Source organism: Gobio gobio, assembly GCF_949357685.1.
Source record: "Gobio gobio genome assembly, chromosome: 14".
NCBI classification, from domain to species: Eukaryota; Metazoa; Chordata; class Actinopteri; order Cypriniformes; family Gobionidae; genus Gobio; species Gobio gobio.
The window spans coordinates 1,657,435-1,676,271 of record NC_137107.1 but is presented as its reverse complement, the minus strand read 5'-3'; the positions used below and the strand labels follow the sequence as shown (position 1 = coordinate 1,676,271).

At 50.2% G+C, this 18,837-nt stretch overlaps 1 protein-coding gene across 1 annotated transcript in view; it reads right to left on the bottom strand.

The window, feature by feature from the left end:
* LOC307136873 (NACHT, LRR and PYD domains-containing protein 12-like) overlaps positions 1 to 18,837 on the bottom strand; it is a 44,939-nt gene that overhangs the window by 3,181 nt on the left and 22,921 nt on the right. Inside the window, exons 10-11 of the mRNA XM_079834195.1 lie at positions 10,973 to 11,146; positions 2,939 to 2,985 (exon numbers count right to left, since the gene is read on the bottom strand). Of these exons, the coding sequence (XP_079690321.1) occupies positions 2,939 to 2,985; positions 10,973 to 11,146 (221 nt within the window). The remainder of the gene's footprint in view (positions 1 to 2,938; positions 2,986 to 10,972; positions 11,147 to 18,837) is intronic.

Sequence of the window (18,837 nt, the reverse complement as noted above, 5' to 3'; positions counted from 1 at the left end):
CTGCAGCTCACAGTATTGGATAAGCAAGCCACACCGGCCAAAAAATTCCTGTTCCAAAATTTCAAAATTCCAAAATTACTATTAAGAGGGTTTATTGAGCTTTCCTAAAATAAAACTGGTTGGACCTGATATAGCTCTTAAAACTTTGGATGACCATCGACCAAGTGCTTGAATTTACTGTTGGGAGAGACCTTTTGGGGCTGCTGTGGTTGCTGCCCCTATACGAAATGAGTGGCAGGAGAAATTGTCCGCCGGGATGACAGATTGAATGAGAATTAATTTTTGTTTTTGGAGTCATCCACAAAAAGTGGGTCGGATGTGGATTTAGCTTGTGAGTTTCCGCTGTTTTGTCCGATTTAGCAGTTAGGAGAGTTAACAGATTAACATTGATGGACTTGAACTTGAAAAACGGTGTGTACTTTCTTTCCGCAGTTGAACCAACATAATATAAATCAAAACTACTTAATGTTACTGAATGAAATGTGGACCCAGAACAAGCGATAGGACTGTGCAAGTGGTAGGGGTGTTGAAGGACTCTATCTACTCTATCTGTGTTTGATCATCACTCTGAATCTGATCTGGATTTTGTCTTTGACAAACATGGGATTTTCTCAGCTTTTTGTTCAAAATGTTGCCTTTTTTATGAAACTTACCCATATTCAAGTGTTGATAAAAAAAACAACCATTCCATGCTCAGATATTCATACAACAAAATATTCTATGGGCCATACAATTTTTGGGAAAATGATTAAAAACTCTGGCGGTGGCTGGCAACTTTTTTTTAAAACGCTGGCGGGGAAAGAGTTAATTGCATCCGTTAATGCATTTTTTTGACACGTTATAACCACAAACAAAAATGTATTTTATTGGGATTTTATGTGATAGACCAACACAAGTGGCACATAATTGTGAAGCGGAAGGAAAATGATAAATGGTTCCCAAACATTTTTACAAATAAATATCTGAAAAGTGTGGGGTGCATTTGTATTCACCCCCCTAAATCAATACTTTGTAGAACCACTGTTTGCTGCAATTACAGCTAATAAAGTGTATTATATCTTAGTGAATTTTTTGAGTTGGTTTTTTGAGAGTGAATCTAACCATTCCATTGTAGCTCTGGCTGTATGTTTAGGGTCGTTGTCCTGCTGGAAGGTAAACTTCCGCCCCAGTCTCAAGTCCTTTGCAGACTCTAACAGGTTTTCATCTAAGATTGCCCTGTATTTGGCTACATCCATCTCTCCATCAACTCTGACCAGCTTCCCTGTCCCTGCTGAAGAAAAGCATCCCCACAACATGATGCTGCCACCACGTTTCACGGTGGGGATGGTGTGTTCAGAGTGATGTGCAGTGTTAGGTTTCCTCCACACATAGCGTTTGGTATTTAGGCCAAAAAGTTAAGTTTTGGTCTCATTTGACCAGAGCACCTTCTTCCACGTTTGCTGTGTCCCCCACATGGCTTGTCGTAAACTGCAAACGGGTCTTCTTATGGCTTTCTTCTTGCCACTCTTCCATAAAGGCCAGATTTGTGAAGTGCACGACTAATAGTTGTCCTGTGGACAGATTCTCCCACCTGAGCTGTGTATCTCTGCAGCTCCTCCAGAGTTACCATGGGCCTCTTGACTGCTTCTCTGATTAATGCTCTCCTTGCCCCTTTCAGCTTAGGTGGACGGCCATGTCTAGGTAGGTTTGCAGTTGTGCCATACTCTTTCCAGTTTCGGATGATGGATTGTACAGTGCTCCGTGAGATGTTCAAAGCTTGGGATATTGATTTATAACCTAACCCTGCTTTAAACTTCTCCACAACTTTATCCCTGACCTATCTGGTGTGTTCTTTGGTCTTCATGATGCTGTTTGCTCACTAATGTTCTCCAACAAACCTCTGAAGGCTTCACAGAACAGCTGTATTTATACTGTGATTAAATTACACACAGGTGGACTCTATTTACTAATTAGGTGACTTCTGAAGGCAAATAGTTCCACTGGATTTTAGTTAGGGGTATCAGAGTAAAGGGGGCTGAATTTAAATGCACTCCACACTTTTATGATATTTATTTGTAAAAAATGTTTGGACACCATTTATCATTTTCCTTCCACTTCACAATTATGTGCCACGTTGTGTTTGTCCATTACATAAAATCCCAATGAAATGCATTTTTGTTTGTGGTTGTAACATGTCAAAATGTGGAAAAGGTCAATGGGTATGAATACCTTGGCAAGGCACTGTGTGTATATATATATATATATATATATATATATATATATATATATATATATATATATATATATATATATATATATATATATATATATATATATTCTGGACTTTTATTTTGATACTCATATGTGTTCTTTAGTTACCTGTTTTAAGAGGAAGTAGGCCACATTTATTCAGTACTTTGATTGTGTTAGGTGATCCATGTGGTTGCAAACATGCAGCTTCATCTCGTCCTTTATTGCTGTGTTGTGTCATAATTGAGTGTGTTGCTAACTTTTGTAATGTAGCATTCATTTCAGCATGTTTGTTATCATTTTTCTACTCAAGTCTACTTCTGCAAAGTATTCATCTATGCTATTGATATACAACTGTATTGTTGGTTGTTCTTTGTCTTGTGTGTTTGAGAATGCTCATTTATCTGATGATTTATCTATTTTGTGAAATTCATGCTTGTGTATTTTCTTTTCTTTGTAGTTTTACACTTTTCATGATTAAACTTCATAAACTTTTTCTTTGTAGAGTTTACTGTGGAAGTGTTTGGTGGCTGGATAACTTGATTATTTAAAACAGAGAGGTCAGTGACTAATATATATATATATATATATATATATATATATATATATATATATATATATATATATATGTGTGTGTGTGTGTGTGTGTGTGTGTGTGTGTGTGTGTGTGTGTGTGTGTGTGTGTGTGTGTGTGTGTGTGTAGACGTACATTTGTGAAGTCCTGCTGTAATCCTGAACTCTCCTCCATGATCCATACTATAAAAAACGTCTCGGTTACGGATGTAACCCTCGTTCCCTGAGGAGGGAACGGAGACGTAACGTTAGTGACTAACGAATGGGGGTTTCGCTTAGAAGCCTATCAACTTCGAGTTTTGAGAAAACGCCCAATGGCGTGCCAATGCCATGGGGCATGCGGAATTTGCATACGTAGCTCCGCCTCACTGCGTGAGTATATAAGGAAGTACGAGGCAATATCGCATTATGTTACCTGCTTGAGGAGCCAAGACTGAACTCCTGCGTTCCAGGCAACACAGCTGATGTGGCAAGGGGACGTTACGTCTCCGTTCCCTCCTCAGGGAACGAGGGTTACATCCGTAACCGAGACGTTCCCTTTCGTTCAGTCACTACGACGTAACGTTAGTGACTAACGAATGGGGGTCCCAATATAATCCCGCCACTCAGCCGTCTTCCAGCGCCCTGCGTAAGTGTGAGTTCCCTGTCGTAAGACTAGTACGGACGAAGGACTCCCACTTAACACAGGATTACCAAGGTACACTGGGAAGCATATCCCAGTGAGGGAATGCCAAGATGCCTACCCGTGGGGAGGACTTAAGAGACACATATGACCCGGAGAGGGCTGCATATGGAAGATCTCTAGGGTACCAGCCGAAGGTGGATTTTTAACCCTAGGGGTGGCGGGGACACGCCAAGGGAAGAAACCCGCTCACTGCGGAGACTTACGGTGAAATACACATGTGGGGGTCGCCGGAGGGAACCATGCACATGGGGCACCTGGCCGGACATGAGGGTCTGGGCTCGAGAGGGCAGACTGAACTGATGTCGGCGTCGACAGTGCTGGAGGAGCTCAGGGCTCTCGGGGAGCTCACCTGAGGAAAATATCGCACGTATCCAGTCCGTGGAGTGGAGTGGCGAGCAAGCGAAGACACCTGAACCTGGTCCATCACCGGCCCCTCGGGGGGGCGAGTACATAGTCGGACACTGGCTCCACTCGGAGATTGTAGAATCTGGCGAATGTGTTGGGTGTCGCCCAGCCTGCAGCTCTGCAGATGTCTGCTAGCGAGGCGCCATGCGCTAGAGCCCAAGAGGAAGCCACACTCCGGGTGGAGTGTGCCCTCACACCAAGGGGACATGGTCGGCCTTGCTGCTGGTAAGCCAAAGCAATGGTGTCCACTATCCAGTGAGACAGCCTTTGCTTTGAGAGAGCACTTCCCTTCCGCTCTCCACCATAACAGACAAAGAGCTGGTCTGAGGTCCTGAAACACTGCGTCATGTCTACGTAGGCGCGGAGAGCGCGTACTGGACAGAGCAATGCCAAGGCTGGGTCTGCCTCCTCCAAAGGCAGCGCTTGCAGGTTCACCACCTGGTCCTTGAACGGAGTGGTGGGAACCTTGGGCACATATCCAGGCCGGGGTCTCAGGATCACGTGAGAGTTAGCCGGCCCGAACTCCAGGCACGCTTCGTCAACCGAAAATGCCTGCAGGTCCCCGACCCTCTTGACTGAGGCCAATGCGGTCAGCAGAGCCGTCTTCATAGACAGAAACTTAATATCGACCGACCGCAAAGGCTCAAAGGGAGGTCTCTGCAGAGCAGTTAGTACTACTGCGAGGTCCCAAGAGGGCACGAGAGGAGAGCGAGGAGGATTCAGTCTCCTAGCTCCCCTCAGGAACCTGATGACCAGGTCGTGCTGACTTACCTTTTTGTTCTCCAAGAGATCGTGGTGGGCAGATATTGCGGCCACATATACCTTGAGGGTGGAGGGAGACAGCCTTCGCTCCAGCCCCTCTTGGAGAAACTCAAGCACGGACCCGATCGGACATTTCCAGGGGTCTTCTTGGCGGGAAGAGCACCAGGTGACGAAGAGGTTCCACTTCAACGCATAGGCATGCCGAGTGGACTCTGCCCTAGCGGAAGTGATGGTGGCGACCACCGTAGGTGGTAGGCCACTCAAACCTGCCGGGTCCCGTCTAGGAGCCACACGTGGAGGTTCCAAAGGTCGGGACGCGGGTGCCAATGGGTGCCCCGTCTCTGAGTGAGGAGGTCCGGTCTCAGAGGAATAGGCCAGGGAGGGGCTGTCGCAAGGAGAATGAGTTCGGGGAACCAGGTCCGGCCGTGCCAGTACGGGGCGACCAAAAGGACCTGCTCCTTGTCCTCCCTGATCTTGCACAGAAGCTGTGCGAGTAGGCTCACTGGGGGAAACGCATATTTGCGTAGGCCCCGCGGCCAGCTGTGCGCCAGTGCATCCGTGCCGAGCGTGCCCTCGGTCAGGGAATAATACAGGCTGCAGTGGGAAGAGTCGTGGGAGGCAAACAGGTCTACCTGTGCGTCGCCGAACTGTTCCCAAATCAGCTGAACCGTCCGGGGATGGAGTCTCCATTCTCCCGGGAGAGGCTGAAACCGCGAGAGCTCGTCGGCTGCGTGGTTCAGGACTCCCGGAATATGGACAGCACGAAGGGACCTCAGGCGCTTCTGACTCCATAAGACGAGATGGCGGGCGAGTTGAGACATGCGGCGGGAGCGTAGACCGCCCTGGTGGTTGATGTACGCTACTACGGCCGTGTTGTCTGTCCGGACAAGCACATGTTGACCCTTCAGCAACGCTCGGAAGCGGTGCAGGGCGAACCGTACTGCCAGCAACTCGAGGCAATTGACATGCAGGAGGCGCTGGGGTCCTGTCCAGGAGCCCGCGGCTGCTTGTCCATTGCACATGGCACTCCAGCCCGTGGCAGAGGCATCCGTCGATACGACAACATGCCTGGAAACTCGTTCTAAGGGCACACCGGCCCGTAGAAAGCTGAGGTTCGACCACGGGGTGAGTGTCTGTAAGCAGGCCCGAGTCACTTGGATCCGGAGCGTGCCAGACTGCCATGCCCATCTCGGGACTCGATCGCGAAGCCAGTGCTGAAGCGGTCTCATATGAAGCAATCCGAGCGGCGTTACTGCGGCTGCAGATGCCATATGCCCCAGGAGCCTCTGAAAAAGTTTCAGTGGAACCGCATTCTTGCTCTCGATTTGTCGGAGGCAAGTCAGCAGAGACTGCGCGCGCTCGCTCGAAAGCTGCGCGTACATGGCGACCGAGTCGATCTCCATACCGAGAAAAGAGATCCTCTGCACTGGGCAGAGTTTGCTCTTCTCCCAGTTGACCCGAAGGCCCAGACGGGTTAAGTGGTGGAGAACCAGATCTCTGTGTCCGCAAACCTGCTCTCGAGAGTGGCCTAGTATGAGCCAGTCGTCGAGGTAGTTCAGGATGCGGACCCCGTGCTGCCAAAGGGGCGCAAGGGCTGCCTCGGCGATCTTCGTGAAGACGCGAGGGGACAGAGATAACCCGAATGGGAGAACTGCGTACTGGTATGCCCGCCCCTCGAAAGCAAACCGTAGGAACGGTCTGTGTCGAGGAAGGATGGAGACATGGAAGTAGGCGTCCTTCAGGTCGATCGCTGCAAACCAATCGTCCGGACGAACGCATTCGAAAAGGCGTTTCGCAGTCAACATCTTGAACGGAAGCCGGTGAAGGGATCGGTTCAAGATGCGAAGGTCCAGGATTGGCCGTAACCCACCGGTTTTCTTGGGTACAATGAAGTAGGGGCTGTAGAACCCCGACCTCATTTCGGCTGGAGGGACAGGCTCGATCGCACCCTTCGCCAGTAGAGTGGCAATCTCCGCACGCATGACGGGGGCATGGGCCCCGGTCACGGTATAGCGGACTCCCCTGTAACGGGGAGGAGCCTGCGCGAACTGAATCGCGTAGCCGAGCCTGACGGTCCGGGCAACCCAGCGGGACAGCCCCGGAAGCTGAAGCCAGGCTTCCAGAGACTGCACCAACGGGGTCATACGGACAGTAGGCGTACCCCGGGTGGGGCAGCGAGGCAGCGTTACCGGCGCGGACAGGGGAGGCTGTTGGGCGTCCCCGGGTCGGAGCACGGTTAACGGCTGCGCCCTGACAGAGGAGACCAGGGAAGGACTCGCGTTCCACGGGGGTCTGCTCTGCCAGGGGGCTGGCGACAGAGAGGGACGAGAGTGGCGTGACCCGAGGGTGGCGCGCACTGCCGTCACCGATCTCTGGGGGCTCAGGGATGGGTTTGTCAGTTCTTTCTTTAACCACATTAGGGTGCTGCTGACCCGGGGGCCAGCAGCTGAACAAAAGATTCTCCCCCGGCCCTCCACCGGGGGAAGGAGCGGCCCTGCCGCCGTCTCCTGGAAAGAACTGCCCATCCCTGAGCCGTCCGCATCAGGAGCGCCGCTTAGCCTGGCGTTTCTTCGCGGGCTGCGGGGCTGGAGCGGACTGGGACGCCTTCCTGCGGCTGCCTCTGCGCGGCCCGGGTGGAGGCTGCTGCTTGGGTGGCGCAGAGGCGGAGGAAGCCGCGGGAGGACGTCCTCGGCGGCGAGCAGGCTGAGGCACCTGCGCGGGCGGTGGGGTGGAGGCAGCAGCTGACCGCCGGGGCAGGATGTATTTTATTGCCTCAGTCTGCTTCTGAGCGGCCGAGAACTGTTGGGCGAAGCTCTCGACCGCTCCGCCGAATAGCCCATCCTGTGATATGGGGGCGTCGAGGAAACGTGTTCGCTCGGCGTCGCGCATATCAGACAGGGTGAGCCATAAGTGTCTCTCCTGGACCACATTTGTGGACATCACCTGACCCAGGGAGCGCGCGGTCACCTTCGTCGCCCGGAGAGCGAGGTCGGTGGCGGCACGCAACTCATTGCTGAGCCCTGGATCAGCCCCTCTCTCGTGCATATCGCACAGCAACTTGGCTTGGTAAGCCTGAAGAGTTGCCATGGTATGCAAAGAAGCGGCGGCCTGCCCCGCAGCTCTATAGGACTTCGCCACCAGAGATGACGAAAACCTACAGGCCTTGGAGGGGTGCTTTGGGTCACCACGCCAGGACGAAGCGCTCTGTGGACACAGTTGCATCGCAACAGAACGTTCGACTGGGGGGACCCCAGTGTACCCATGAGCCGCGGCTCCATCGAGAGAGGTGAAGGCGGAAGAGGCCGCCAAACGTTCACGGGAAGACAACGGGGCCTTCCAGGAACGCGCGACCTCTTCATGCACCTCGGGGAAGAAAGGTATTGGAGGAGCGGCCGGACGGGTGTCCGAACGCGCCGCCCCCAAAAACCAATCATCCAACCGCGAACGCTCGGGCTGAGGCGGAGGGTTCCACTCCAGTCCAAGCGCTGCGGCGGCCCGAGAGAGCATGGCTGTCAACTCTGGGTCCGACTCGGGCAATGCTGGGACACCCGAAGGTGGCAGCACAGCCGAATCCTCATCCTCAGATGACTCCAGCCCACCTTGTGATGCGGCGATAGACATCACTTCCTCCTCCGCCGCGCCAAACGCCACAGTCGGGACAGCAGGAGCCGGCCCCGATGTAGACGCCTGAGCGCGGGCCGGGTCAAGTGCCTGAGAGGGGGGTGTGGGCCGAGGAACTAGCGTCGGAGCTTTATTCCACACCGTCACCCTCAGATCACCCTGGTCACCAGCCAAAGTGCCGCCTCCAGAGGAGACCGCAGATTGGGGGGGGACGGAGGGGACTCTCGTTCCGGCATCAGCACGGAATTCACGGAGTCTCGATCGTAGCACTGAGATGGCCAGGTTCCCGCAGAGAGAACATGAGTCATCCACGAGCGCTGCCTGAGCGTGCTGAAAGCCCAAACACGTCACACAGCGCTCGTGCCCGTCGAAAGAAAAAAGCGATCTACCGCACCCAGAAGTGCACGGACGAAACATCCTGAAAAGGACGCGTCACGTGCAAGCTCTTTTATGAGAGGAAACTTCACAGTCGATGCCGAAGCGCCCAGGGAAACACACACCAGCTGGATGCAGACCACTGCACAGATCAGCAGGCAGGAAGTATGCGATCACTGGAACGCGCCGTCACACCAACACCGACTGGAAAGCTGCTCGTCTCGAAGAAGCTGACAGAGTCTCAGAAGGCTGTAGGAGTGAAGAGGTAGGTACTCTTGGCTCCGAAAGCAGAAACATAATGCGATATTGCCTCGTACTTCCTTATATACTCACGCAGTGAGGCGGAGCTACGTATGCAAATTCCGCATGCCCCATGGCATTGGCACGCCATTGGGCGTTTTCTCAAAACTCGAAGTTGATAGGCTTCTAAGCGAAACCCCCATTCGTTAGTCACTAACGTTACGTCGTAGTGACTGAACGAAAGGGAACATGCACAGTGTCAATACATATTTAATCAGTAAACACACTCACACACACACGTTGGTTTTTCTACTGAACAAACTGCATTTTTATATTTTTCATACATACATACATATTGACCCTGTTATCCCATGGCAGTTCTTAGATAAGGGCATTTCTTTTGACTTAGTCCAAATTATATTATAGCCCAAGATCTGGGAGAAACATTATGGGCACTGTCGTTTGTGGGTTACTGGAGACGAGTAAAATATCATCAGCATATAGAAGTACCTTATGCTCCGGCTTACCCGCTTTGATACCTTCAATATTTGTATTATTACGTATTGCAATAGCTAAGACCAATACAAAAATAAAAGGGCAGAGGGGACACCCCTGTTTTGTGCCCCTACGTAGCTCAAATCACGATGACACTACACCTTTACATAGTACTGACTCCATTGGCTCAGAGTACAGTCATTTTATCCATTTAGTAAATAATGAGTATTATTTACATTGCATGAAACTAGGCCTATCAGTTTCCATTAAAATATATATAAATATCATAAAATACATGTTTTACCTTATAAGCAAAACTACATAAATTTGATTTATTTGAAGCAATTAAAAATACTACTTGGCCAGTGGAAAGATAACTCTTAGAATAAACTTAGAATAAAGAATAACAATGTATTTTATACAATTTAGATTTTGCCTATTTATTCTAAAACAAGGCAAAACTGAATGATTTTTAGCAATGTAATGTGACGACACAGTCATTTTCTCATATTTTCCTCATGTCTTGTACCGTTAAATATGGTATCATGTGTACCACTCCTGATGGAGTTTTGGTTCCTTGCCACTGTCGCCTTTGGCTTGGCTTGCTCAGTTGGGGACACAAATTTTAACTAAATATCCAAATAAATCTAATTAGTAAACTAAATTAACTATATAAACTAAATTACTGATCTGCCCACATTGTCACTGTATGATAATTGAAATGAGCTGATGACATCACCGTTTTCTCCAGAGCAGCTGTACGGCCAAATCAAATTCTGTTGCATTATATTTCCTGTTTAACACTGTGAATGCTGAAACAATCTGTATTGTAAAAAGCACTATATAAATAAAGTTGACTTGACTTTACTTGACTTGGATTGAAATATGCATGGAAATTATATGCAGATGATGTTATGTATAGTAAGTTTCAGGGAGGAGACGGGGTGGAGATGCATGTATGCACAATCTTCCACTGACTAGGTTTTATTATTATTCTGGCTTACGCACACTTTTAGGACGAAATCTATGGAAAGTTTTATACATGAGGCCCTGTTTCTCATAAAATCATATGCTTCGTCTGGGGTCTCGATAAGGGGGTTATCCCCCTTAAAATGACTTTGAGGCATGCGGGCTGGTCTCCATTATATTGTAATTTTCTGATTATCCGGATATTTGCAACAACACAACCTTGTTTCTGCAGCGACTTTCAGCATGTTTTCTGCAACAACGTCTGACATTTATATTTTACATGGTGTAAGAAAGTCACATAAACTGTGCAAAATCTGATCAGAGCATATTTCCACAAATGCGATTTGATTATGTTGAATGTAGCTTTAAACAGATTTGTAAAAATCATGTTTCATGTGATTTATTTTATTTATTAAGTCTGATCGGATTTCAATCAGATATGCATGAAAATCAGATTTGGAGTGACAGTCTGTATTTACAGATATGCACTTTATTATTATTATTATTATTATTATTATTATTTGTTGCATAAATGTTAATTAGATTTCAGTAAGATGTGGAAGTGTACTACAACATAGTGGAACTCATTCACTTATACAATCTTCCTGCTTAACATACTTGAGTTTGTCCAGTCTGTAGTTTGGATGGTTGAGTGTATCAGAGAGCAACTTCACTCCTGAATCTTCAGGGTGGTTGTAGCTCAGATCCAGCTCTCTCAGGTGTGATGTGTTTGATCTCAGAGCTGCAGACACATAACGACAGCCTTCTTCTGTCACCATACAGCCCGACAACCTACAAACATACACAGCAACAGCTTACGTCACATTAGTTTGGCAGTTAGACATCACTAACACAATCTGGGTGTTAGCTGTTATTTTCTATAGTTTCAGCAACAAAAGTAACAAGTGGAAAAAAGTAAAGGGAAGTCAACAGAAACATTTAGACTCCAGTAAACTAAAAATATACTTAAGAACAGGAACAAAGTATCTCTACATTGTCACTAGACACGAGGGGTCAAAATCTGAAGTGTCATTTTTAATTGATCTCAATGCTAAAAAAAACTGATCAACAAATGTAAAACAGTAGTAGCTATTTTATGATGTTTATCTGGAGTTGAATGGGGAGCTTGTAGATTGTATATTGAATATGTTGTAAATTTATCAGATCAAGTTTAAATTATGGGAGTATTATTTACGGATTTTCATCTGTAAAAACCTCATACAAAGATTGAAGCAATACAGAATCAAGCTTTAAGAATATGCTGTGGTGCGTTCAGAACATCTCCCATTGCAGCCATGCAGGTAGAAGTTGGGGAAGCTCTTTTATTCCTTCGTAGATTTAAACTAAGAATTAAGTATTGGGTTAATATAAAAGGGCATAAAGAGAGTCATCCAGTAAAGGGAGTGATAGAAGAATGCTGGGAACATGGACACAAAAACATTAAAAGCTTTAGATGGATTCCTAATAGGGAAGCACGCGTAGTTGGTGTTGCAGACTGTGATGTTAGCCCAACTGTGATATTATCCAGTATACCTCCGTGGATTTTTGCTATGCCAATAGTTGAATTTCAAATTCAAAAAAAAAATCTCTGGAAGAACAGCTGCTGCTGTATTTATTCCTAAGTTTTAAACCCATATTAAGAAAAGTTGGTTTGCCAAACAACATAAAACATCATGAGAAGAAGGGGAACACAGGCTGGCTGCATCTAATAAATTATTCATTTAAGAATGTTGTGCAAGTTTACTGCAACAATGGAGTCATGAACTTCATATACTTTTGAAAATCCAGCGTTTAGTAAATTCAACATTCAAAATCCCGAACAGTAAAATTTAACAAATCAGAGGGCAACTTCATTATGTTCATCAGCCAGTAGTGTGTTTTGACATCTGAGGCTGAGACTAGTCATGGAGTGGACTATGCACTTTCTGTTGGTAAATAATTGCAAAATAAAAACAGCTATATTGTGAACCTTTAAAGCAGTCTCCAAGAATATATACAAACATATAATAAGAATATATAACGTCTCGGTTACGGATGTAACCCTCGTTCCCTGAGGAGGGAACGGAGACGTAACGTTAGTGACTAACGAATGGGGGGGTTTCGCTTAGAAGCCTATCATCTTCGAGCTTAGAGAAAACGCCCAATGGCGTGCCAATGCCATGGGGCATGCGGAATTTGCATACGTAACTCCGCCTCACCGCGTGAGTATATAAGGAAGTACGTGGCAATATCGCATTATGTTACCTGCTTGAGGAGCCAAGACTGAACTCCTGCGTTCCAGGTAGCACAGCTGATGTGGCAACGGGACGTTACGTCTCCGTTCCCTCCTCAGGGAACGAGGGTTACATCCGTAACCGAGACGTTCCCTTTCGTTCAGTCACTACGACGTAACGTTAGTGACTAACGAATGGGGGTCCCAATATAATCCCGCCACTCAGCTGTCTTCCAGTGCCCTGCGTAAGTGTGAGTACCCTGTCGTAAGACTAGTAAGACCATACTGCATATGGAGATCTCTAGGGTACCAGCCGAAGGTGGATTTTTAACCCTAGGGTTGGCGGGGGACACGCCAAGGGAAGAAACCCGCTCACTGCGGAGACGGTGAAATACTCGTGTGGGGGTCGCCGGAGGGGAACCATGCACACGGGGCACCTGGCCGGAGACGAGGGTCTGGGCTCGCTAGAGGGCAGACACACAGGTATCGTCGTAAGCAGTGCTGGAGGAGCTCAGGGCTCTCGGGGAGCTCACCTGAGGAAATATCGCACGTATACAATCCATGGAGTGGAGTGGCGAGCAAGCGAAGACACCAAAGCCTGGTCCATTACCAGCCCCTCGGGGGGGCGAGTACATAGTCGGACACTGGCTCCACTCGGAGATAGTAGAATCTGGCGAATGTGTTGGGTGTCGCCCAGCCTGCAGCTCTGCAGATGTCTGTCAGCGAGGCGCCATGCGCTAGAGCCCAAGAGGAGGCCACACTCCGAGTGGAGTGTGCCCTCACACCAAGGGGACATGGTCGACCTTGCTGCTGGTAAGCCAAAACAATGGTGTCCACTATCCAGTGAGACAACCTTTGCTTTGAGAGAGCACTTTCCTTCCGCTCTCCACCATAACAGACAAAGAGCTGGTCTGAGGTCCTGAAACACTGCGTCATGTCTACGTAGGCGCGGAGGGCGCGTACTGGACAGAGCAATGCCAAGGGTGGGTCTGCCTCCTCCAAAGGCAGCGCTTGCAGGTTCACTACCTGATCTCTGAAGGGAGTGGTAGGAACCTTGGGCACATATCCAGGCCGGGGTCTCAGGATCACGTGAGAGTTAGCCGGCGCGAATTCCAGGCACGCTTCGTCAACCGAAAAAGCCTGCAGCTCCCCGACCCTCTTAAGAGAGGCCAATGAAGTCAGTAGAGCCATCTTCATCGACAGGAACTTAATATCAACCGACCGCAAAGGCTCAACTACTGAGAGGTCCCAAGAGGGTACGAGAGGAGAGCGAGGAGGATTCAGTCTCCTCGCTCCCCTCAGGAACCTGATGATCAGGTCGTGCTGACTTACCTTTTTGTTCTAGAAGAGATCGTGGTGGGCAGATATAGCGGCCACATAAACTTTGAGGGTGGAGGGAGACAGCCTTCGCTCCAGCCCCTCTTGGACAAACTCAAGCACGGACCCGATCGGCATTTCCAGGGGTCTTCTTGGCGGGAAGAGCACCAGGTGACGAAGAGGTTCCACTTCAACGCATAGGCATGCCGAGTGGACTCTGCCCTAGCAGAAGTGATGGTGGCGACCACCGTAGGTGGCAAGCCACTCAAACCTGCCGCGTCCCGTCTAGGAGCCACACGTGGAGGTTCCAGAGGTCGGGACGCGGGTGCCATAGGGTGCCCCGTCTCTGAGTAAGGAGGTCCGGTCTCAGAGGAATAGGCCAGGGAGGGGCTGTCGCAAGGAGTATGAGTTCGGGGAACCAGGTCCGGCCGTGCCAGTACGGGGCGACCAAAAGGACCTGCTCCTTGTCCTCCCTGATCTTGCACAGGAGTTGTGCGAGTAGGCTCACTGGGGGGAACGCATATTTGCGTAGGCCCCGCTGCCAGCTGTGCGCCAGTGCATCCGAGCCGAGCGTGCCCTTGGTCAGGGAATAAAACAGGCTGCAGTGGGAAGAGTCGTGGGAGGCAAACAGATCTACCTGTGCGTCGCCGAACTGTTCCCAAATCAGCTGAACCGTCTGGGGATGGAGTCTCCATTCTCCTGGGAGAGGCTGAAACCGCGAGAGCTCGTCGGCTGCGTGGTTCAGGACTCCCGGAATATGGACAGCACGAAGGGAGCTCAGGCGCTTCTGACTCCATAGGACGAGATGGCGGGCGAGTTGAGACATACGGCGGGAGCGTAGACCGCCCTGGTGGTTGATGTACGCTACTACGGCCGTGTTGTCTGTCCGGACAAGCACGTGTTGACCCTTCAGCAACGCTCGGAAGCGGTGCAGGGCGAACCGTACTGCCAGCAACTCGAGGCAATTGACATGCAGTAGGCGCTGGGGTCCTGTCCAGGAGCCCGCGGCTGCTTGTCCATTGCACATGGCACCCCAACCCGTGGCAGAGGCATCCGTCGATACGACAACATGCCTGGAAACTCGTTCTAAGGGAACACCTGCCCGTAGAAAGCTGAGGTTCGACCACGGGGTGAGCATCTTTAGGCAGGGCCGGGTCACTTGAACCCGGAGCGTGCCAGACTGCCATGCCCATCTCGGGACTCGATCGCGAAGCCAGTGCTGAAGCGGTCTCATATGAAGCAATCCGAGCGGCGTTACCGCGGCTGCAGATGCCATATGCCCCAGGAGCCTCTGAAACAGTTTCAGTGGAACCGCACTCTTGCTCTCGATTTGACGGAGGCAAGTCAGCAGAGACTGCGCGCGCTCGCTCGAAAGCTGCGCGCACATGGCGACCGAGTCGATGTCCATACCGAGAAAAGAGATCCTCTGCGCGGGTCAGAGTTTGCTCTTCTCCCAGTTGACCCGAAGGCCCAGACGGGCTAGGTGTTGGAGCACCCGATCTCTGTGTCCGCAAACCTGCTCCCGAGAGTGGCCCAGTATGAGCCAGTCGTCGAGATAGTTCAGTATGCGAACCCCGTGCTGCCGAAGGGGCGCAAGGGCTGCCTCGGCAATCTTCGTAAAGACGCGAGGGGACAGAGATAGCCCGAATGGGAGGACCGCGTACTGATATGCCCGTCCCTCGAAAGCAAACCGTAGGAACGGTCTGTGTCGAGGAAGGATGGAGACATGAAAGTAGGCGTCCTTCAGGTCGATCGCTGCAAACCAATCGTGAGGACGAACGCATTCGAAAAGGCGTTTCGCAGTCAACATCTTGAACGGAAGCCGGTGAAGGGATCGGTTCAAGATGCGAAGGTCCAGGATTGGCCGTGACCCACCGGTTTTCTTGGGTACAATGAAGTAGGGGCTGTAGAACCCCGACTTCATTTCGGCTGGAGGGACAGGCTCGATCGCACCCTTCGCCAGCAGGGTGGTAATCTCCGCACGCATGACGGGGGCATGGGCCCCGGTCACCGTATAGCGGACTCCCCTGTAGCGGGGAGGAGCCTGCGCGAACTGAATTGCGTGGCCGCGCCTGACGGTCCGCGCGACCCAGCGGGACAGCCCCGGAAGCTGAAACCATGCTTCCAGAGACTGCACCATTGGGGTCATACGGACGGCAGACGTACCCAGGGTGGGGCAGCGAGGCAGCGTTACCGGCCCGGACAGGGGAGGCTGTTGGGCGTCCTGGGGTCGGGGCACGGTTAACGGCTGCGTCCTGACAGAGGAGACCAGGGAAGGACGCACGTTCCACTGGGGTCTGCTCTGCCAGGAGGCTGGCGACAGAGAGGGATGCGAGTGGCGGGACCCGTGGGTGGCGCACACCGTCATCACCGGTCTCTGGGTCCTCAGAGACAGGAACATGAGCTCTTCCCAAGCGCTGCTAGCCCGGGGGCCAGCAGCGGAAGGATTTTCCCCCGGCCCTCCACCGGGGGAAGGAGAGGCCCTGCTACAATCCCCTGGGAAGAACTGGAACCCATCTCTGAGTTGTCCACCTCCAGCCTGGCGTTTAACCAGTCTGGGGAGCGGACTGGGCGCGGCCCAGGTGAAGGCTGCTGCTGGGGCCGGGCGGGAAGAGGGAGGGCGCCCTCGGCGGCGAGCGAACTGAGGCGACTGAGCCGGCGGCTGGTGCAGCAGCTGGCCGCCGGGGCAGTACGTGTTACAGCCTCAGTCTGCTCTGGGGCGGCCGAGAACCGTTGGGCACAGTTCTCAGCCGCGCCACCGAAGAGGCCATATGGGTGAGTTGAGGAGGCGGGCCCGCTCAACGTCCTCCACATCACCAGGTAAGGCCAGGTGTTCTCCCAGACCACAGCTGTGGACATCGCCCGACCCAGGGAGCGTGTTGCCACCTTCACCGCCCGGGGGCGGGATCAGTTGCGGCACGCAGCTCAATGAAGAGCCCTGGGTCGGCTCCACCCTTGTGCATGTGCAAAGGGGCGGCGGCCTGCCCGTAGCTCTGCAGGACCACGCCACCGAAGTAGACGAGCCCACAGGCTTTGGGAGGGTGCTTAGGACAGCCACACCACGCCACGTCAAAGCCCTCTGTGGACACCGTAGTGCACAACAGAGAGTTCAACAGTGGGGGGGAGGGGGCCCCAGTGTACCCTAGGCCGCGGCCCCATCAAGGGCAGAGAACGCGGAGGAGGCCACCAAACGGTCGCGGGAAGCACAGGGACTTCCGGGACCGCGTGATCTCCTCATGCACCCCGGGAGCGAAAGGCATTGGGGGCGGGGCCCAACAGCTGTCGGGTGCCGCCCCCAAAAACCAATCGCGCAACCACGAGCACCCGCGACTGGGCGGAGTTCCACACCAGCGCGAGACTCGCGGCTGTCCGAGATAACATGGCTGTCAACTTTAGGTCGGATCAGGCAGTGCTGACACACCCGGAGGCGGAGCACAACCTAATCGTCATCCCCAAAGGACTCCAGCCCACCTTGGGATGCGGCGATCGACATCTCACTGCTATCCGGAGCGTGAACTGAACGAACGGGGCGTCAGCTCTTTTTGTGAGAGGATAGCCTCGTAGTTGATGCCGAAGCGCCCAGGGAAACACACACCAGCTGTCAAACGGACCACTGCGCAGATCAGCAGGCAGGAAGTATGCGATCACTGGAACGCGCCGTTACACCAACATCGACTGGAAAGCTGCTCGTCTCGAAGAAGCTGACAGAGTCTCAGAAGGCTGTAGGAGTGAAGAGGTAGGTTCTCTTGGCTCCGAAAGCAGAAACATAATGCAATATTGCCACGTACTTCCTTATATACTCACGCGGTGAGGCGGAGTTACGTATGCAAATTCCGCATGCCCCATGGCATTGGCACGCCATTGGGCGTTTTCTCTAAGCTCGAAGATGATAGGCTTCTAAGCGAAACCCCCCCATTCGTTAGTCACTAACGTTACGTCGTAGTGACTGAACGAAAGGGAAAGCACTTTACTATTTTCCCTTTACTTTCACAAAATAGAGATGCAAATAATATCCTACTGTTTTAATTAAACAAAATAAAGGTTCTATGCATATGGTGGTGTGTTATTTATGACCGTTTTTTCTAAAATGATATTCCCTCCTAAAAAAAACAAGAAATAATGCATTATATTGCCTTTCTTACAGTATTGCAATATAACGCAATATATTGTATTGTAACCCCTGTATCGTATTGCCAGATTCTGGCCAATACACAGCCCTGAATGCTAATAATTGCAACCAACATGAATTAGAGAAAAACATGTATTTCATAATGACTTTCAATTGTTTTACTTCAATGGAAGGTTAGAATTGTGTGATCAAAATGATAAGCAATGCATACAAATTTTCACAGCCCCCTTTGCTCAAATTTAACAGGGGTGCCAATAATTCTTGAGTTGATTGTAAATGGCGGAATTCTGGCGCACTCTTCTTCGCAAAACAGCCACATTGGGGCAAATAAATTTTCACAGCACTGTATATATATATATATATATATATATATATATATATATATATATATATATATATATATATATATATATATATATATATATATATATGTGTGTGTGTGGGGGGCTGTAAATTATGAATCGTATGTTTGACAAGCTCCTGTCTCCACATCTCCACAGGCCTCTTCCTTTGTGGCTGGTGGCATTTTTCTGGACCACCATGTCAACAATGTGCTTGTTCTATTAAAAATAAACTTGATCATCCACCTTAATGTTCTCAAAATTTAATTCTGAAAAATGTTTGGACATTTACAGAACAAAAGTTGTTTCAATATGACTACAAATTTTCACTGTCAGTACTATTGCTCATTGTATACTTTCCCTTTTATAGTTAAAGAGCTGCAATTGTATTCCCTAAAATATACATTTGAAAGTTTTGTGCAGTGTTTTGAGAAAATTGTTTGTAATTTGTATGAAATGAATAAAAACTCAGGACAATTACGAA